The 22391-nt window shown below is 38.8% G+C and overlaps 1 protein-coding gene across 13 annotated transcripts in view; it reads left to right on the top strand.

The window, feature by feature from the left end:
* The window catches only part of LOC129423364 (uncharacterized), an 81238-nt gene that overhangs the window by 50970 nt on the left and 7877 nt on the right, over positions 1 to 22391 (top strand). For 3 of the 13 annotated variants that reach the window (XM_073871585.1, XM_073871582.1, XM_073871583.1), the window contains exons 2-4: positions 2237 to 2402; positions 2499 to 2961; positions 18493 to 19080. The exons of 3 other annotated variants lie outside the window; for them this stretch is intronic. In XM_073871585.1, coding sequence (XP_073727686.1) covers positions 2244 to 2402; positions 2499 to 2961; positions 18493 to 19080 — 1210 coding nt within the window. In that variant the 5' untranslated portion in view covers positions 2237 to 2243. Of the gene's footprint in view, positions 1 to 2236; positions 2403 to 2498; positions 2962 to 5882; positions 7270 to 14494; positions 14794 to 14889; positions 15212 to 18492; positions 19081 to 22391 lie in introns of those variants that run through there. 7 more of the 13 variants (XM_073871581.1, XM_073871580.1, XM_073871587.1 and 4 more) reach the window with 6 other exon arrangements.

Below are 22391 nucleotides of genomic sequence, written 5' to 3'. Positions count from 1 at the left end.
ATATTAACAGCATTGACAGGCGACTGCACTGCCCCGTGTCACTGTTTAGTCACACTTTTGACTAAGGCCCGAAGCCCCGCTGTCGTTGTTAATACAGGTTTAGTGGCAAACGGTTCTGTATGGCATACTATTTACTGCAATACACAATACAAAAAGAAAACGCCAAAATCTCACCGCAAGCTGACCATGCGTGCCAACCCATTTGTCTAAGGCTAGATGCCCCACTGTCGTCGTTAATGCAGGTTCAGGGGCAAACTATCTACCGCAATGACCCAGCAACACCGGTCAATTGTTGATATCTCTTAATACTTACCTGAGGCATCGTTGAGACTCTGTGGGATGGTCAATTGATTGATTGGCACCCTTTAGGTAGTCAAGTGGGCGCCCTTCTTCCTGGGTGTTTCGCTGATAGGCCCACAACACCTCCAGAAGGTTCAGCAGTGCAGCGTCCACAAGTTCACTCCCTAGGTGCCATCAACTCACTTGAAGACCCAGGCGGAGTCTTTTCTCTTCACCCACAGCCACTGGCTTCCCTTTTCTGCAGCCACGGAGAGGTCCTCACACTTTCATCTCCCTGAGTAGCCTGGATGTTGAGGTGGCTACGAACCCTTTGCAACCTACTTCCACTGGGCGTACCTTCACATTCCAGCCTTGTTGTTGCACATCAGGTGCAAGTTCAGCGTACCTCAGCGTTTTCTGTTCATAGGCCTCCTCCACTGCACCCTCCCAGAGCATGGTGAGCTCAATATGTAGACAAGCTTGAGCGAGGCTGACCACAAAACAAGGTCTGGTCGCAGGTTGGTGGCTGCAATTTTAGCTGGGAAGCAGAGTTTCTTGTTTAAGTCTGCCAACAGCTTCCAGTCCCGTGCTCTGCCCAGCTGACCAGAGTCTGATCTTGTGGTGGTGAACCCTCTCGAACAAATGGTGTTGGCTGCCACTGGGATGATGGGGGAGGAAGGGCATTCACACTTCTCACACTTTGTTTTTAATCATTAATCATGTTTTTAATGAGTTTGTTTTTAATCATTAATAATTTATAATAAATACAGCAATAATAATAACCTTTATTACACGGCTCTCTGGAATGCTTGATTCTGATTGGTCAGTTGAGACATTTGCAGGTTCGTTCTTTTCAAATAATAACCGCTCCAAATTAATAACGCATAGCCGGACTACTTGCACGAGTAAAATCGCTCCGCGCCAATAAAGATCAATAGAGATTACTGTCTGTTTGGCGCCATCTTGTGACAAACACTCGACATTGACAACCACGACAAGACATATGCTGGATCCCAAACCGCCTATTTCCATACTATATAGTACGTAAAAAGCGCTACTTTACGTACTATATAGTATGGAAGTAGGCGGTTTGGGATCCAGCAACAGACATCTTACTGAGACCGAACTTGACAAAATAGAGCATGACAGCTACGAAGCCAACACACACAAAAATACAGAATGGGGATTAAAACTTCTCAAAGACTGGCTAAAAGAGAAAAAATGGAGACAGACAAGTATGAAGCAGCGGATCTTAATAAGGTATTACGATCATTTTATGCATCTGTGCAAAGTTTCGCGGAAGGATAAAAATGTTAATTTAAAACAAATATGCCAATAAAATGTTTAAAATTCATATTCATGTCCAGTTTTTTTTCTTATGTGGCAAGTAGCCGTGTAATAAGCGGGATAATGTAGAGGCAGCCGGTAGTTATTGGGAAATAAGCCCCTTCAGTGTGATACAAGACCCTCCGCTTCGCGTCGGGTCCTGATCACACTGTCGGGGCTTATTTCCCAATAACTACCGGCTGCCTCTACATTATCCCTTACTTAACACAACAAGTATTCATGTACAGTTTGTGTTTACAGCCAGTAGGAGACACAATTACATAATAAACACAAAAAGCTTTAATAAACATAAGTTATGACTTTAACATAACAGCAGCAAATTTATAAAGCCCGATAATTAATATAATCATAATAAAAAAAATCATCACAATACATTAATCATTTTAATATTGACATGCATGTTTATACCCTTAAAATACGATTTATTTTAAAGACAAATGAGAAACAGAGCAGCGTCTTCTCTCTCCAGTACAGCAGGAGGCGCTGCAGCTCTTTAGTCCGCCAATAAACCCACTAAATAAAGAAAGAGCTCGCGAGTGATGTGTTTGTGTATCATCAGAGTTTTTCTCTCTTGAGTGTTTAAACAGAGTCTTGTCTCTGTGTATTTTAGTGTTAAGATGTTGATGAGAGATGAGATGTGCTGTAAATCAGTAGGAACTGATCTGTCCATGCTGGATATTGATGATTTCATCACAGAAATCTCTCAGCTGAAGAAAGAGGTGGCGTTACTGGAGACAAAGCTGAGATTAAGAGGAGATGAAGGACTGAAGAGAGAGGTTTGTACAGCTTAAACAACATCATTTACCTGTTTGACAACATCAAATCATTTCTAATCTTACTCTGTGTGTGTTTGTTGTGAATCTTCCACACAGGATCTCAGTCTGTCTTTACTCTGTTATACTGAGTCAAAGTCCACAGACGCTCAGGACACAACAGTGTGTGACAGTAATGAGGGCTTACAGGAGGATCAAACCTCCACAGAGTCTCTGGATTCTGTCTGTAACGCTGGAGAACAGCAGCAGATCCTGCAGACCAAACTCAAGATGTGTTCAGTCAAACTCATTGACTTCAGGAACCTCATGATGAAGGTCAAAACTGAACCCGCAGAAATAATATCTCAACCCACAGAAACAAAAACTGAACCCACAGAAACAAAAACTGAACCCACAGAAACAAAAACTGAACCCACAGAAACAAAAACTGAACCCACAGAAACAAAAACTGAACCCACAGAAACAAAAACTGAACCCACAGAAATAAAATCTGAAACCACAGAAGAGGAAGGTCATGATGATGAAAATGAGGGTTGTGGTGATGATGATTTTACTCCTTCAGGTATGTTTTTTTGTGTGTATTCTTTTCACTGAGCGCTCTCAGAAATAAAGGTACACAAGTTGTCACTGGGACAGAACCCTTTCAAAAACTACACTTTTCTACCCAAAGAGTGCATATTAGTCATAGACTGTAAAAAAAAGATGGACGGCGTGACATCACTTCCCTCCATTGTAATGAATTAAAAACGTCAGTTTGGAGCCAAGACATGCGGAATCGTCTGCAGAGCCAAAAGCGGAGCTGTGGTATCAAACTTCCACTCAAATGCGTGCGCGCCCAATTCAACTACGCCAATCATAACGACGAGCCCCATTTGTATAGCATCAAATTACTGTTAAATAAAACTTATCACAAAAATGGAAAATAAAACATATCAGCGTGATAACAACTACCTTATTAGTTCTTCAAAAGGTACATATTTGTACCTAAATGGTTCACATTAGGACATTTTTTAAAGGGTACTGCCCCAGTGACAGCTTTTGTACCTTTATTTTTGACAGTGAATGTAATGTTTACTGCCTTGGAATTTTCTATTTGTTTTTACTTGTGATTTAAAAGTGAAAAAAATATATAGTGGGTTAGGCATTAAACCTCTTAACTAATATAACAATTGTTTATATTTATTGTCACACAGCTCAAATGTCAAGCTATGCCTATGGACATAAAAGTAAATTATTAAACCCAAAGGTTTTTAGGCAGCTGAACACACCAGGCGGTACTCTAAAAACGAGTGCTTGAGGACGCGCTGATGCGGAGGTGTAAAGAGTACCTGAAAGCCATACTTGAGTAAAAGCACAGATATCTTACTGTAAAAATTACTCCAAGTTACAAGTAACCAATTTAAATACGACTTGAGTAAAAGTCTTAACGTAACCCATTTTAAAAGTAATTTTTTACTCATACTGAATATTGACTCAAAGATGCACTGGTCCTCAACACAGAGAGATATTGTAGGTCAGTAAAAAACAAGAATGTTAATTTATGAGATTTTACTTCCTAATATAGAAAAGAAATTAAATGCCTCAATATTTCGACATGGCAGAACAAACACAGATTAAACATAGTCATAGTCTTTTGACTTAAATTTAATTTAGTTTCATTCATATTTTAGTCATCTGGATTGATCTAGTTTTAGTCAACTAAATACCATGAGATTTTAGTTGACGAAATCTACATTAAATTTTATTTAAACCCATTTAATTTTAGTCTAGTCAGGCTATTTAAGATCTATAGGAACGTTGATGTAATGTAGTCCAATGCAGTTTTAGCAATGCATTAACAGGCATAATATCAAACGCTTTTTTCCTATCGTTATCGATAAAGGTGCATCAACGATATGTTTTAATATAATTTTATTGCGCAGTCCCACCCACAAGCATCAAGAATCAGAGTATGAATCTCTGAATAGTGGTAAATAAAATTGTAAAATGTTCATTATTTATCCATGCAGCAGTGCAAGCTGGGAGTCATGGATGAGATTTGTAATTTGGTAATACCCAGAAATTTTTCATTTAAGGGTCACGTTCTTCCTGATACCATTTTTTAAACCCTAGTTAGTGTGTAATGTTGCTATAATAGCATAAATAATAGCTGTAAAATGATAAAGCTCTAAATTCACTGCTAGGCGATATATTTTCTTCAATAGAATTCCTCTTTAAAAGCCTACAACGAACGGTCGGTTTGGACAACAGCCCTCTATTTCCTGCTTTAATGACGTCAGCAAAACAGTTCGTTGACTAAACTCCGCCCACATGAATACGTCAGTCACCAGCTTTGGCTCAAACGGCTCTGCTAAGCTAAGCAGCTATCGAATCACAGCACACTAAACAAACTACACAATCAGAACTCGATACGTATTTCTGAAGGAGGGACTTCACATAACAAGGAAGGCATCAGCCTGTTTTGAGGACAGTGAAACACCGCTATACAGATAAGTAAATTGTGTGAAAAATACAGCATTTTTTTACACGTGAAACATGAACACATGTTATATTGCCCACTATAAACACAATCAAAGCTTCAAAATCACAGACAGAATGGGAGCTTTAATTGTCACCATTGTTGTTCAAGTCAATGGTAAACATCAACATCTAAGCCTAATAAGTGAATTGTGTTTTCTACAGTAATAGTTTTACCGAACATATTCTGTATTCAGGAGAGAGGATCAGCGTGTACGCACTTTTCTTAGTGACGCATGAAAAAAATGTGGAGGGCGGGAGCATCTAAGGATGGATGCACATTTTTTGGACTTGAAGGAGCAGTGCCCGGTTGCATGAAACTCCTTAAGAGAGGGTTTACCTGAGGGAGAAAAAAATCCCTGAGGTAAGGGATTTATTTAAGAGCTTTGCAACAAAGGTCTTAACTGTCACTTAAGGGTTTTTCTTGCAACCCATTTTTTATTAAGGGCACCCTTAACCTTATATTTAAGGGATTTCTTAGCATAAGGACTTTCATGCAACTAAGTCTAAGACATGTTCTAAAATAACTGAAAATGTTTGCCTAAAAGATGATGGACATGATTATGGACATTTCGGACGGCTTGGGGATGAGTATTTCATGGGTTTAATATTGTGTTTGTCAGAACAATCCCTTTAAAGAAGAACATTTTTTGGAAGGCATTAAACTTTTGTGAAAATCATAAAAAATCTACCGCTGGCTGGCAACTTAAAAAAAAGGCTGGCGGGGAAAGAGTTAACGTTTATCAAAACTTCTTAAATGTCCTCAAATAACTAAGGGCTGGTCCTTGATTAATCTAAACCCAATCTCAGACAATCGCTACGCTTAGATGGTAAAACGGATGTAAATTCTAGACAAGTCTTATGACCAGGTGTACGTCTACTTTATGCAACCCACCCCTATAACTGGTACAGAAACTGAATTTACTCTCCTGATGTAAGATGTTTTTATTATTGTGTTCCTTACAGATGAGAGGAATGATTCATGTTCTGAAGGAGAAATAACGTCCTCAACATCAAAAGAGAGCAAACACACAGAACAGAAACTCTTCACCTGCAGAACATCTGAGATCAACTTTACTACCTTACAAGAGAAGAAACATCATTCAGAAGATCACAGAGAGAAGACGAAGAAAGAGTTTGACTGTCAGCAGTGTGGGAAGAAATTTGACTTCTTATCTCAGCTACAAGTTCACATGAGGACACACAGTGGTGAAAAGTCTTTCCACTGCAGTGAATGTGGCAAATATTTCAGCAGCAAACACAATCTTGATGCTCATCAGAGAAATCATACAGGTGAAAAACCTTATCACTGTAGTGTTTGTGGAAAGAGTTTCAGTCGACATGATAGTTTAGTGAGACACCAGAGAACTCATACAGGTGAAAAACCTTACAAATGCTCTCGGTGTGAGAGGACGTTTACTAAGTCAGGCAAATTAAATGCCCATGAGAGAATTCATAATGGAGAGAAACCTCATCACTGTAAAGTTTGTGGGAAGAGTTTCAGTCGACATTACATTTTTGTGAATCACCAGAGAGCTCATACAGGTGAAAAACCTTACAAATGTTTTCAGTGTGAGAAGACGTTTACTCGTTTAGGTTCCTTAAAAGCCCATAAGAGTGTTCATACTGGAGAGAAACCTTACAAATGCTCTCAGTGTGGGAAGACATTTCCTAGGTCAGGTCACTTAAAAATCCATCAAAGAATTCATACTGGAGAGAAACCTTATCACTGTAGTGTTTGTGGGAAGAGTTTCATTCGACATGATAGTTTAACAGCACACCAGAGAACTCATACAGGTGAAAAACCTTACAAATGCTCTCAGTGTGAGAAGACGTTTACTAAGTCAAACACCTTAAAAGCCCATGAGAGAGTTCACACTGGAGAAAATCTTTTCAAATGCTCTCGGTGTGAGAACACGTTTTCTTCGTCAGGTCACTTAAAAATCCATGAAAGAATTCATACTGGAGAGAAACCTTATCACTGTAGTGTTTGTGGGAAGAGTTTCAGTCGACATGATAGTTTAGTGTCACACCAGAGAATTCATACAGGTGAAAAACCTTACAAATGCTCTCTGTGTGAGAAGACGTTTACTCACTTAAGTAGTATAAAAGCCCATGAGAAAGTTCACACTAGAGGGAAACCTCATTAATGTAGTGTTTGTGGAAAGAGTTTTAATCTACGTGTCAGAGAACTCATACAGGTGAAAAACCTTGATACCCCATAAAACCCCCTGAAAGACTCTGCTTTTTCAGTATAACCCATTCAAATCTTTCTAAATAAATTATAAACCTGATGAAAACGCAATACAAAACACTGGACATCTTCTCTAATTATTAAAAGATTTCCAGATGATTTCATCATTCCAGTCTGTCTATGTAAGGGTTTATTTCAACCACCTACATTTATCTTCAAATGGTGTTTTATAAAAATGAAGGCAATCTTTTTTTGGCATTCCTATTATGACACACAACAGCACAAGACAACATTTTTTTAGTGAGTTATCTTACTCGTTTCACTCGTGTATAATTCATTTCCACTGTTTTTCTGCCACCACATATAGACCAGGTGTCACCAAACCTGCTCCTGTAGAGCTACTGTCCTGCTAGTCTCACGTAGCCAGACCTTCAATACTGAAGGTCTAGTGTTTTTCGCTGCTTTTTCTGGACAAAGCCCGCCCACGAGCTGTTTGACCGACATGTCAAACTACTAGGGGTGTAACATGTATTCGTACCGGACCGTTTCGGTACAGGGCTTTCGGCACGGGTGCACATTTGCACTGAATGTCCAAATGCAATCTTTTGTGTGCGGAACATAGGTGGAACATAATATGTTGTGTGTGTTTCAACATGAACATATTAAGTGGCGGAAGTCTCCACGTCAGCGCAATGCTGCGTCTGAAACAGCCTACTTCATACTATATAGTACGCGAAAAGGCAGTAGGCGAGGCGAGTAGTATGTCCGAATACATAGTATTCGAAAAAACAGTATGCGAAAAGTACCCTACATGACCTACTACTTCCGGTTAGATTTTGCAGTGTGCATACGATGGACACTTCACTATCCCATGATGCCCGGGAGAGGAGTTATCCAACGAAAAAGAAGAGGCATGCAGCCGTTTTCGCGTTAAAATGACATGACGTGATGACGACGTATGTCACGTGATGTAGCAACATGGCGGATGTAGTACGTCCAAATCTCATTCATACTACCAGGATTCATACTATACAGTACCTACTTTTTTAACGCCAAGTAAGTAGGTACTTCATCTAATTCAGTACCTACTATACAGTATGTGGTTTCGGACGCAGCCCAAGTCTTCTGTCAAACATATAACATAATTCGGCCCGCAGAAAGATTTTTATTGACTTAGTTGTATATTCATTTGATTATTGATGTAAACGTTTACGGGGCCGCTTACGCGTTGCACCTAAAAGCGTGTGTCAATGCGCTGTTTTGTTCTTATGAGTGCGTGAGAGGTTAAGAGAAGACTTACTGTTAATAAAATAATGTAAAAAAGTATGTTATTTAGTGGAGAACTTTGCAGTAGTATTTTATTTATTCTTTTTTTATTTTATATATATTTTATATATTATATTTTAATAAAAAGTGTTTAAAAAAAAGTAAACAAATTGTAAAAAAAAAGGTTATAGTAATAAACAACCTGCAGTTTAATGTTTGCATTTTCCCTTTACTGTACCGAAAACGAACCGAACCGTGGCTTCAAAACCGAGGTACGCACCGAACCATGATTTTTGTGTACCGTTACACCCCTACAAACAACCAGTCACAGTTTGCTTCGTCTAGCGTCACGTTTCGGACTCCCCACAATAACGAGCCGGCAGGCAACAAGTCAGTTATTGAAATAACCAGCCGCAACCGAATAGCATCTAAATAAACAACATTACTCATCATAGAACAGGAGTGGGGAGCCCTGGGTCCTGGGGGGCCGCTGTCCTGCAGAGTTTGGTTCCAGCCCTAACCAAGCGCACCTGAATTTAATTTCCAAGTAATCCTAAAGACTTGAATAAGATTTTTCAGGTGTGTTTGATTGGGGTTGGAATTGGGCTCTGCAGGACAGTGGGCCTCCGGGACCAGGGTTCCCCACCCCTGCCATAGAACAATGTTGTGCACTTCATCAACAGCCACACCAATGAGACGCTCCCGTTAAACATCTGTTTGAAGCATATCTCGCCACTTTTTAACACATACAAGCAATTCAGGAGAACCGAACTTTTTGACTCCACTAACTGCCTCAAGCTAAACTCTTGGACGTCTTTTAGAGAGTCTATGCTGCGAACTTTGCATATTTTTGAGAATCCAATGTTTAGCTGATCATGATAACTGGTCATTATTATCCACGTGAACACGACTGATTCTCTTCCTCAATGGAACGTCAGAGTTTTGTTTTCCAGGGACCGAAACTAATCGCGACACTCGCGTCTCCTGGAAATCCGGTTTATTTCAACCAATCAAAAGACAACTTTAGACATACCCACAGGGTTTCCAGAAAAACATCAGACGTTTAGCCAACAGTCTGTGGCCGTGACGTCTGAGGCTGAGACTACCGTCCTGCAGACTTCAGTTCCAACCCAGCTCCAGCACACTTGTCTGTAATTAACAAGCGGCTCTGAACACCTTGATTGGCTGCTTCAGCTGTGTTTGATTGGGGTTTGAGCTAAAATCCCAGGAGCAGGGTTGGTGACCCCTGCTATAGACCAGGGGTGGCAACCGTCGGTCATGGAGAGCCGCAGTCCTGCCGAGTTTAGCTCCAGCTCTAATCAAACACACCTGAACAGGTAATCAAGGTCTAAAGAGTTACTAGAAACCTTCAGACAGGTGAGGTTTAATCAGGGTTGGAGCTGGAAACTGCAGGGCTGCGGCTCTCCCGGACCGCCGTTCGCCACCCCTGCTATAGACTAATTGTCTTGGCTTGCATCCATGAAATATTTTAGGCCTACTGCTTATGATGATCTTCCCTTGCTAATAAATAGTTCTTTTGGATTTATTCTGCATTACTCTGATTTATTGACTACAAGTACATTTGATGTATCCTTTGTTACCGCCAATCTATGACCTGGGGCCTAGACCATGATGTCGGTTTAGTTGGTTAGCCAGGTAAGTTTAAAATTAGTTTGTTAAAATCCTGGGTTTTGGGTATCATGAAAATAGCTTGTACCAACAAGGCCTGTTCACATTAGCTTGGTTTTGTCAACTTAAAACTAATCCTGTAACCCTGAGTTTGTTTAACCATTTTCATGGTACAGGCCCAAGGATTAAGTTGGCTTATCATCTGCTTTTGGTTAATTTTTATGATCTAACAAACCACTTAATCTTAATCAGAAGGGTTAAGTTTGGTGCATCATCTGCCTTTTTCGGTTCACATGGGCTGACAAACCACTTAATTTTAATTACGGGGTTAAGTATTGGGATATTAACTGCCTTAGAATCTGCTGCTAGAGGGCGCACAATCAAAACAATAACAGTGAGGTAGAATAATGATGTTCTGAAGCAGTGTGGAATGATGGGATTTGTTGTCTTTAACTCGACCGCTGATGGACATCAATCAGATGGGAATGAAAAATCATGTTAACGGATGAGGTAATCAAGTTTTATAAATGTTTTATTGGATGACCAAATGACAAAGTAGTTGAAAACATCAGAGATATTGTTAGAAATCAGCTGAACAAAATACACTATATTGCCAAAAGTTTTGGGACACCCATCCAAATCATTAAATTTATCTGTTCCAATCACTTCTATGGCCTCAGGTGTATGAACTCAATCACCTAAGCATGCAGACAGCTTTTACGAACCTTTCTGAAATGAATGGGTAGTTCTCAGGAGCTCAGTGACTTCAAGCGTTGTACAGTGATAGGTTGCTACCTGTGCAATAAGTCCATTCGTGAATTTCCTAACTCTACTTATTATTCCACGATCAACTGTTAGTAATATTATAACAAAATGGAAGCAACTGGGAACAACAAGTGCCAGATTCAGTGGTGTAAAGCATGTTGCCACTGGACTCTTTTTTTTTTGGGCCATTTTTGCCTTTATTAATAGACAGTAGATTTGAGAGACGACAGGAAAGTAGAGGGTGGAGAGAGGGGTATGGGATCGGCAAAGGACCTCGAGCCGGGATTCGAACTCGGGTCGCCGGCAGTGGCGTGTTTACCATTTTGGGGGCCCTAAGCAAAGTCCAAGAACCGGGCCCCCCATGCCCCAGCATTGCCCAAGGATTTTTATTTGAATTGCACAACAATAATATTCCGTATATAGAATTAAGTGAGATATATATAAAGCGGATTTATTTTGTTTTACACTGCTTAAAATAACACTAAATTGTTACAGTTTGGTATGACAAAAATTCTTGGTTTAAAAAATTGTTTCACGCCCCTCTCAGATATATTTTTTGCTCGCAAATGTCTTACATGATGTATTTCAAACAATGTAATTAATACTGCAACTTCAATGTCTGACATCTTACTAAAAAAACTAAATGAGGAAAAAGACGAAGCTTTAGATTATGATTCAGACTGATCTAACAAGCTGAACTAACAAACACCAGCAAACAACATTGTAAGTTGGTTATTGCTTGAATTTATGGATGGGAATCACATAACTCTCATGTTCATATTGTAAAACCAAACTTACTGTGAGATACAACAAGCATATAGACTAGACAAACATTAAAGATGAGATTTGATGACAATAATGAGATACAGAATATGATTGATCTATTTTCGACATGATTAAAACCCCTGCGTGGTGTCTTTATCATGTTTATACCTGTACGAGCGTGGAACAAAAAATGCGTGTCACCAATCACAGGTGTGAAGCCCAAAGTCTTTAAAGTAAACTTGACCATAGAGTGAATGTTGTGCAGTTACGAGAGCAGAGAGAGTCGAGGGAGCGCTCATTCCAGCACTTGTGTGGCTGCATTGGTGCACGCTGTGCAGAGGTGCGCTTTCCTGTAGAGTTTCGCTCATGAAGTAGCCTATATGTGCCCTCACAAGGATGCGCGCATATATTATTCTGCGTACAGACTCGCACATATCGTGCTCGTGCATGCTTCATCCGTACCTTAGATTTGGGTCTGAATAAACGTAACATACTTTCGCACACCTTGTGGCCAGTAGGGGGCCCCCCAAGCCCGTGGGGCCCCATGCAATTGCGTGGTTTGCGTGGTGGGTAAACACGCCACTGGTCGCCGGAAGTGCGTTTGCACCATATGTCGGATCGCTACCCACTTCACCATTGGCTCAGACGCCACTGGACTCTTGAGCAGTGGAAACGTTTTATCTGGAGCAACGAATCTCACTTCTGTGTCTGGCAATCCGATGGACAAGTCTGGATTTGGCGGTTGCCAGGATAACGGTTCTTGCCTGACTGCATTGTGCCAAGTGCAAGTTTGATGAAGGGGGGATTTTGGTGAAAGTGAAAGGATCTCTTAATGCTTCATCATACCAAGACATTTTGGACAATTTCATGCGCCCAACTTTGTGGGAACAGTTTTGGAATGGCCCTTTCCTGTCTCAACATGGCTGTGCAACAGTGCACAAAGCAAGGTCCATAAAGACATGGATGAGCAACTTTGGTGTAGAGGAACTTGACTGGCCTGCACAAAGTCCTGACCTTAACCCAATAAAACATCTTTGGGATGAATTAGAGCGGAGACTACGAGTAATGCCTTCTCGTCCAACATCAGTGTCTGACCTTACAAATACGTTTTTAGAAGAATGGTCAAAAATTCCCATAAACACACTCCTAAACCTTGTAGAAAGTCTTTCAAGAAGAGTTGAAGCTGTTATAGCTGCAAAGGGTGGGTCAACTCCATATGAAACCCTATAGATTAAGAATGGGATGTCATTCAGGTTCATGTGCATATAAAGGCTGGTGTCCCAAAACTTTTGCCAATATAGTTTATATAACACTGGCCTATTATTTTTTTGGATATTATACTGCAAATATCTTAAAGTTTTCCTTTAATTAATTGGTCTGACAACTCTTAACCACACTCACCTTAAGGATTATTAGGAACACCATACTAATACTGTGTTTGACCCCCTTTTGCCTTCAGAACTGCCTTAATTCCACATGGCTTTCAATAAGGTGCTGAAAGCATTCTTAAAAAATGTTGGGCCATATTGATAGGATAACATCTTGCAGTTGATGGAGATTTTTGGGATGCACATCCAGGGCACAAAGCTCCCGTTCCACCACATCCCAAAGATGCTCTATTCGGGTGAGATCTGGTGACTGTGGGGGCCATTTTAGTACAGTGAACTCACTGTCATGTTCAAGAAACCAATTTGAAGTGATTCAAGCTTTGTGACATGGTGCATTATCCTGCTGGAAGTAGCCATCAAAGGATGAGTACATGGTGGTCATAAAGGGCTGGACATGGTCAGAAACAATGCTCAGGTAGGCCGTGGCATTAAAACAATGCCCAATTGGCACTAAGGTGCCTAAAGTGTGCCAAGAAAACATCCCTCACTCCATTACACCACCACCACCAGCCTGCATAGTGGTAACAAGGCATGATGGATCCATGTTCTCATTCTGTTTACGCCAAATTCTGACTCTACCATCTGAATGTCTCAACAGAAATCAGACTCATCAGACCAGGCAACATTTTTCCAGTCTTCAACTGTCCAATTTTGGTGAGCTTGTCTGATATAAAAGTATGAAACATATAAAAAAAAAGGGTAAGAAAACACATTTCAAGAGCTAAGGCTTTTGATTTAGATCATACTTTTTTATAATAGAGAAATATTTAATGGCATTTTAGTTTTGCTTAATTTTTAGGGCTTTAGTATAAAAAACTAAATCATTATGAAATGCACAAAATAAAGGCTTTACTTATATGTGTTTTGATTTGTGTATGTAACATTTTCCCAGCATAAGTATTGACCAACTATTTATCAATATCATTGTTCACAATCAGTCAATATATATCGTCCTGTAAAGACTTTAATATGAGGCATTTCATTTCTGGGTGAAGCCCGTCATAAATATCCTGCCATCTCCTCCACACTGAACCCTAACCATAGTAGAAAAATTATTATGGTAGTCAAAAATGTGTCATTACACCTGAACTGATATTCAGATAGAGTCATCAGACGAGAGATTATTACTTTCAAAGCAGTAAATATAAAACACAGAAATGTTGAATGAAGTCAAGCTGAACATCTTTATTTAGTCTCCATAGACTCTGAATCGGTGAATATAAATAATTGTGATTACAGGTTTGTTTTAAATCATTAATAATTTATAATAAATACAGAAATAATAATAACCTTATGAACACAACAAGTATTCATGTAGCCTACAGTTTGTGATGTTTACAGCCAGTAGGAAACGCCATTAAATCATAAACACAAGTTATGACTTTAACATAACAGCAGCAGATTTATAAAGCCCAATCATTAATATAATCATAATAAAAAATTAATCACAATACATGAATCATTATAATATTGAAATGCATGTTTATACCCGATTTTTTAACGATTTATTTTAAAGACAAATGAGAAACAGAGCAGTGTCTTCTCTCTCCAGTACAGCAGGAGGCGCTGCAGCTCTTTAGTCCGCCAATAAACCCACTAAAGAAAGAAGGAAAGAGCTCGCGAGTGATTTGTTTGTGTATCATCAGTGTTTTTCTCTTTTGAGTGTTTTATTGATTGTTTAAACAGAGTCTTGTCTCTGTGTATTTTAGTGTTAATGATGAGAGATGAGATGTGTTGTAAATCAGTAGGAACTGATCTGTCCATGCTGGATATTGATGATTTCATCACAGAAATCTCTCAGCTGAAGAAAGAGGTGGCGTTACTGGAGACAAAGCTGAGATTAAGAGGAGATGAAGGACTGAAGAGAGAGGTTTGTACAGCTTAAACAACATCCTTTACCTGTTTGACAACATCAAATCATTTATAATCTTACTCTGTGTGTGTTTGTTGTGAATCTTCCACACAGGACTCCGAGCTCAGTCTGACTTTACTCTGTTATTCTGAGTCAAAGTCCACAGACGCTCAGGACACAACAGTGTGTGACAGTAATGAGGGCTTACATGAGGATCAAACCTCCACAGAGTCTCTGGATTCTGTCTGTAACGCTGGAGAACAGCAGCAGATCCTGCAGACCAAACTCAAGATGTGTTCAGTCAAACTCATTGACTTCAGGAACCTCATGATGAAGATCAAAACTGAACCCACAGAAATAAAAAATGAACCTACCGAAGACAAAGATCATGATGATGAAAATGAGGGCTGTGGTGGTGATGATTTTACTCCTTCAGGTATGTTTTTTTTTGTGTGTGTTGTCTTTTCACTGAACACAAGTTGTCACTGGGACAGAACTCTTTCAAAAAGTACACCTTTCTACCCAAAGAGTGCATAAAAGTCACTGACTGTAAAAAAAAGATGGACGAAGCAGACGTCACTTCCCTCCATTGTAATGAATTGAAGCCAAAAATGTCTGACCATTGCCGCTGTCATGTTACGTAAAAACGTCAGTTTGGAGCCAAGACGTAGAAGTAATCGTATCAAACTTGCGCTCAAATGCTTGCGCGCCCAATTCAACTATGCCAATTATAACGACACACCCCATTTCTATAGCATCGAATTACTGCTAAAATGAAAAATTAAACATATCAGTGTAATAACAACTACCTTAAAGGAACAAAGCCATCTTTCGGAAAATTTTATTGGAAGTATAAATAATTTTTTTATTTAGAGCCAAATTCTACGGAAGTCGAGAGAGGACATGCACTATTATTATTTTTGCTTGCTTGTTTTCTCGTGATCACGACTTAATTTCTCGTGTTCTAGAGATAGCAAAAGTTGTTTTCTCGGTATCCTGGCATGATAATCCAAATGTCATAATGTAATTTCCTGTCCATAATATTTAGTGTATTTTAAAGTGGACTGCTAATGCATAAGTTGGGGTCTTCGCTGTTACCACACATGTAGCTAATGTGTAGCCGATAGACTTAATAAATAAATAAAGTTAGACGGTTCATGTTCGTGAATTTAGACGAAATGTACACGAAAGCTTTTATCACATCTCAAGAACACAATTTTTGTTATGTCAAGATCACAGGAAAAGAAACTTTTGTTATCTCGAGATAATGAGAAATTAACTTGTGATCACGAGAAAACAATCAAGCAAAAATAATAGGGGATACATACAAAATATGCAGAGCTATGGGTCCCCTAGGACAAGATTGAAAACCACTGCTTTAGACCTTGTTTAGTTTTTGAGGTGTGCTTGATTTGAGTTGGAGCTAAACTCTGCAGGACATCGGCACTCCAGGACCGATGTTGCCCACCCCTTATGTTCCTTAAAAGTTGTCAACTTTCCCAAAAATATTATGCCAACATAAAAGGGTAAATTTTTTAACTTTCATGGAATGTTTCTTGGTTATCTGAACATTACTGTGCGTACACACCAGACGCAGAAGAGGTGCGAAGCACGAGTGATTTACATTTTAAGTCAATGCAAAGACGCAAATAGGCATCCTGTGGCGCGGTACTCACGAATGCCACATTGACGCGGGAAACGAGCGAGTTGAAAAATCTTAAGTTTGCCAGATATTCGCGTTGCGTTACTCAAGAGCTTGCTCTAGTAATGACATGATTACAGAAAGTGAACGTCTCAAATGACTATCACGCGCAAATGAAGCGAGTAAACACAAAATGTTCAAGCGTCCAACTCTGCGCGAGTAGTGCGGTCTCTACTGCATCTGGTTAAACGCACAGTATGAATGTTATATTCTACCATTTTCAAACGTTGTGCCAATGTTATGTTTTAATGTTCATGAATGTTTAAAAGAACTGTTTTCTATATTGACTTTTTTGTGTGTTATGTAAATGATAGAGAAACATTGCATTTTATATTTTAAAACTGATATAAACCATTATTTCTTAATGTTCTGTGAAAATATTGCTGTAGAAAACACAATTCACTTTTTAGGTTTAAAGGTTTTGTTTCATTTAAAGTCACCATTATGGTGATCAGCGTTTGATTTAGTTGGACTCTTTGTGTGTATAAAACACATTTGTTTTGGTAATATAAAGTCTATAAATCAATCCTGTGGTGGGTGGTACATAATGGTAAAGATCATCATCTAATTAATTGATTTACTCACTCATCAAAGTTTCTTTTCTGTTAATAACGTATATGAGATCCAGCAGTTGGTCATTAAAGGAATATTCCACTTTCATAAAAATGATAATTTACTTACTCCCATGTCAAATGTTGATGTCTTTCTTTGTTCAGTTGAAAAGAATTGCATTTTTTTTTTTAGAAAAAGTCTCTTAAATTGAAAAAATTGGAATGTTTTCCTCAAAAAACTTAATTTCATCTCAACTGAACAAAGAAAGACATCAACAACCTGGATGACATGGGGGCATGGATGACATTTTTTATGAAAGTGGAATACTCCTTTAAGGATTTTTAGAAACTATTGACAAAAAGTAACTGCTGTGTGTTTGAGACGCACAAACATTAAGAATCAGAGTATGAATCTCAACAATGGTGGCAAAGAAAATTGTAAAATGTTTATCATTTATCCACACTGCAGTCTATGCTGGGAGTCCTGGATGAGATTTGTAATTGCAGCAATTTCATTTTCATTGAATTGTCACCATTGCTGAGATTCATACTGTGATTCTTCATGTTTGTGTGACAAATAACACAGTGGTTCAGTCTTTCAAAATCTCTAAGATTGACAAATTTTACTGAACTGTAGTATCACATTATTGTTGGAAAAAACTTCAGATGACTAATTAATGAATAATTAACTCAAATCACTAGATGTTGAGCATTACTATCAGAAACTAACCACAACCATCATACTAAATCACCAGCTTCTTTTTGCCATAACAAATGTGATTTTAACACACAAAGTTATAGCAGCAAAGGAAAAAACTAGTAATTTCAAGTCAATGGTCAAGAGTTCCACTAAAACAAACACCGGTCACCATAATGGTGACTTTAAATGAAACAAAACATCAACATCTAAGCCTAATAAGTGAATTGCGTTTTCTACAGTAATAGTTTTACAGAACATTTACAGAAACAAAGTTAAAAAAATTCTCAATCATTTAAAGAAAAATTTTAAGAAATGATTCTAAGACATGTTCTAAAATAACTGACAAAATGATGGACCTATGCATCTCGGACGGCTTGATGATGAGTAAATCATGGGTTTAATACATTTGGTTGAACTATCCCTTTAAAGAAGAAATTTTTTTGGAAGGCATTAAAGTTTTGTGGAAATCATAAGAAATGCTGCCGCTGGCTGGCAACATTTTTTAAAAAGGCTGGCGTGAAAGAGTTAACATTTGTCAAAACTACTTAAATGTCCTCAAATAACTAAGAGCTGGTCCTTGATTAATCTAAACCCAGTCTCAGATATCCGCTACACTTGGATGGTGAAACAGATGTAAATTCTACTTCTAGACAAGTCTTATGACCAGGTGTACATCTAGCTTATGCAACCCACCCTTATAACTGGTACAGAAACTGAATTTACTCTCCTGATGTAAGATGTTTTTATTATTGTGTTCCTTACAGATGAGAGGAATGATTCATGTTCTGAAGGAGAAATAACGTCCTCAACATCAAAAGAAAGACATTTAGAGAGAAAAGACACAGAACAGAAACTCTTCACCTGCAGGACATCTACCTTACAAGAGAAGAAACTTCATTCAGAAGATCACAGAGAGATGAAGAAGAAGAGAAAGAAAAAGAAGTTTGACTGTCAGCAGTGTGAGAAGAAATTTGACTTCTTATCTCAGCTACAAGTTCACATGAGGACACACAGTGGTGAAAAGTCTTTCCACTGCAGTGAATGTGGCAAATATTTAAGCAGCAAACAAAATCTTGATGCTCATCAAAGAATTCACACTGGAGAGAAACCTTATCACTGTAGTGTTTGTGGGATGAGTTTCAGTCGACATGATGGTTTAGTGTTACACCAGAGAACTCATACAGGTGAAAAACCTTACAAATGCTCTCGGTGTGAGAGGACGTTTAATAAGTCAGGCAACCTAAATGCCCATGAGAGACTTCATAATGGAGAGAAACCTCATCTCTGTAGTTTTTGTGGGAAGAGTTTCAGTCGACATTACAGTTTAGTGTCACACCAGAGAATTCATACAGGTGAAAAACCTTACAAATGTTTTCAGTGTGAAAAGACGTTTACTCGTTTAGGTTCCTTAAAAGCCCATGAGAGAGTTCATACTGGAGAGAAACCTTACAAATGCTCTCAGTGTGAGAAGAGGTTTCCTAAGTCAGGTCACTTAAAAATCCATCAAAGAATTCACACTGGAGAGAAACCTTATCACTGTAGTGTTTGTGGGAAAAATTTCAGTCGACATGATAGTTTAATAACACACCAGAGAACTCATACAGGTGAAAGACCTTACAAATGCTCTCGGTGTGAGAAGACTTTTACTCGTTTACGTTCCTTAAAAGCCCATGAGGGTGGTAAGAGGTTCTGTGGTAAGAGCTTCTCTGATCCATTTCATGTCAGAGTTCATACTGGAGAGAAACCTCATCACTCTAGTGTTTGTGAGAAGAGTTAAAAAGGCCGGGTGCACGATCTCTGAAAGTCAATGTTGACATTTGAAATCACCTAAACAAATACCCCAAATAGAATCTGGACCTTCTTTTGATAGACCCGCCCCACACATATGCAACTCAGGCAACAATGTCGGTTAGTAGACACTCTAACTGCAGCTTGTTTGACCCCCTTTTGCCTTCAGAACTGCCTTAATTCTACATGGCATTGATTCAACAAGGTACTGAAAGCATTCTTTAGAAATATTGATAGGATAGCATCTTGCAGTTGATGAAGATTTGTGGGATGCACATCCAGGGCACGAAGCTCCCGTTCCACCACATCTCAAAGATGCTCTATTGGATTGAGATCTGGTGACTGTGGGGGCCATTTTAGTACAGTGAACTCATTGTCATGTTCAAGAAACCAATTTGAAATGATTCCAGCTTTGTGACATGGTGCATTATCCTGCTGGAAGTAGCCATCAGAGGGATAGGTACATGGTGGTCGTAAAAGCATGGACATGGTCAGAAACAATGCTCAGGTAGGCTGTGGCATTTAAACAATGCCTAATTGGCACTAAGGGGCCTAAAGTGTGCCAACAAAACATCCTCCACACCATTACACCACCACCACCAGCCTGCACAGTGGGAACAAGGCATGATGGATCATTGTTTTTATTCTGTTTACACCAAATTCTGACTCTATCATCTGAATGTCTCAACAGAAATCGAGACTCATCAGACCAGGCTTCAGCTGTCCAATTTTGATGAGTTTGTGCAAATTGTAGCCTCTTTTTCCTATTTGTAGTGGAGAATTGTGTGGTACCGGTGGGGTCTTCTGCTGTTGTAGTCCATCCGCCTCAAGGTTGGGCGTGTTGTGGCTTCACAAATGCTTTGCTGCATACCTCGGTTGTAACGAGTGGTTATTTCAGTCAAAGTTGCTCTTCTATCAGCTTGAATCAGTCGGCTCATTTTCTTCTGACCTCTAGCATCAACAAGGCATTTTTGTTAACAGGACTGCCTCATTCTGAATGTTTTTCCCTTTTCACATCATTCTTTGTAAACCCTAGAAATGGTTGTGCGTGAAAATCCCAGTAACTGAGCAGATTGTGAAATACTCAGACTGGCCCATCTGGCACCAACAACCATGCCATGTTCATAATTGCTTAAATCACCTTTCTGTTCCATTCCGGAGTTCAGAAGATTGTCTTGACCAGGACCACACCCCTAAATGCATTGAAGCAATTGCCGTGTGATTGTTTGATTAGATAATTGCATTAATGAGAAATTATATACATCTATCTATATAGATACATCTCTTTCACCAGCAGAGGTCCTCGTCGAACTCTGTTTTGAAATGCTTTGAGTAATGAATCTTTTTCCAATAAAATTGTCAAAAGACTGCAGAAAAACCTATGGAGAATAGAAAATGCTAACAAACACTGCCTAAATCAAAAGAACTTCTTCTTCTGTTTAAGGACAGTTGGTAAACCAACTTCCGGTGCACTACCGCCTCCTACTGAACTGGAGTGAGGAGATTATATATGCAAAAGGAAAAATCTAAATTATCCCGTATAGCCGTCTTTCTTTAATAAATGTTATAATTACTCTATACTTCATTGTTATAAATTATCTTCCTAAAGTCTTTATATTATACGTTTCTATGCTAATTTTGTTTAACCCAAACCTAGAGCCATTTAAAATGCTCAAACCTTGCTCCTGATTGTTCGATTTGCTGGAGAGGCTGCTACCTGATTGGTCCATATTTTTAAATCCCGCCTCTACAGTGAACTTTTATTTTTTTCAACATTTTTGGTCGTTTCTCAAACGAAAGGCTGCATTTCTAGGCTGCAGGTCTTGTTTCAGAATATTAACAATTACAAAGTTTACTATTAGACTTAGTTAAAGCAACACTATGTATTTGTTTTTACCTTTAAATAATGTCTCTAAAATTATTTCAGTGATAGAACAACTTTTAACTGGACAAATTGTGCTGTTGCTGCAACCTAAGCAGCCTCCTAGCTTCTACAAGCACACTCTGAAAGTGGCGGTGAAGGGTAGGAAACACAGCTCCGCCCCTCCCCCTGCCTGCAGAAGAGTGTCTGATACCAAGCACTGTTGCGCTTTTCAACCACATGGGGGAGCTGTAAGTCATTTTTACATGGAAACTACATAGTGTTGCTTTAATCGTAAATAATTGTAATATGCTTTTCACGTGCGAATGTAATGCTCAAATAACTTAAATAAATCAGGCTTGATGACGTATGCAGCCTGTGTATGCGACCTCCAGAGGTTTAAAAAAACGGCCATCATGTACAAACAACATGGCACCAAAATATAAATACCATTAAACACATTTGAAATGTAATGTAAAGAACAGGCGCATTGAGCAAACAAAACAGAACAAATCTGATTTAAAAGTATGAAACATATAAAAAAAGGGTAAGAAAACACATTTCAAGAGCTAAGGCTTTTGATTTAGATCATACTTTTTTATAATGGATTTTTAGGGCTTTAGTATAAAAAACTAAATCATTATGAAATGCACAAAATAAAGGCTTTACTTATATGTGTTTTGATTTGTGTATGTAACATTTTCCCAGCATAAGTATTGACTATCTATCAATATTATTGTTCAAAATCAGTCAATATTTATCGTCCTGTAAAGACATTTTTTTTAATATAAGGCATTTCTGGGTGAAGCCCGTCATAAATATCCTGCCATCTCTTCCACACTGAACCCTAACCATAGTAGAAAAGTCATGGTAGTCAAAAATGTGTCATTACACCTGAACTGATATCCAGATAGAGTCATCAGACGAGAGATTATTACTTTCAGAGCTTTAAATATAAAACACAGAAATGTTGAATGAAGTTGAGTTTAGTCTCCATAGACTCTGGATTGCTGA

The sequence above is a fragment of the Misgurnus anguillicaudatus genome, chromosome 9 (assembly GCF_027580225.2).
Source record: "Misgurnus anguillicaudatus chromosome 9, ASM2758022v2, whole genome shotgun sequence".
Classification (NCBI taxonomy): Eukaryota; Metazoa; Chordata; class Actinopteri; order Cypriniformes; family Cobitidae; genus Misgurnus; species Misgurnus anguillicaudatus.
Note: the sequence above shows the minus strand (reverse complement) of the source record. Positions and strands in the feature narration are given on the sequence as shown.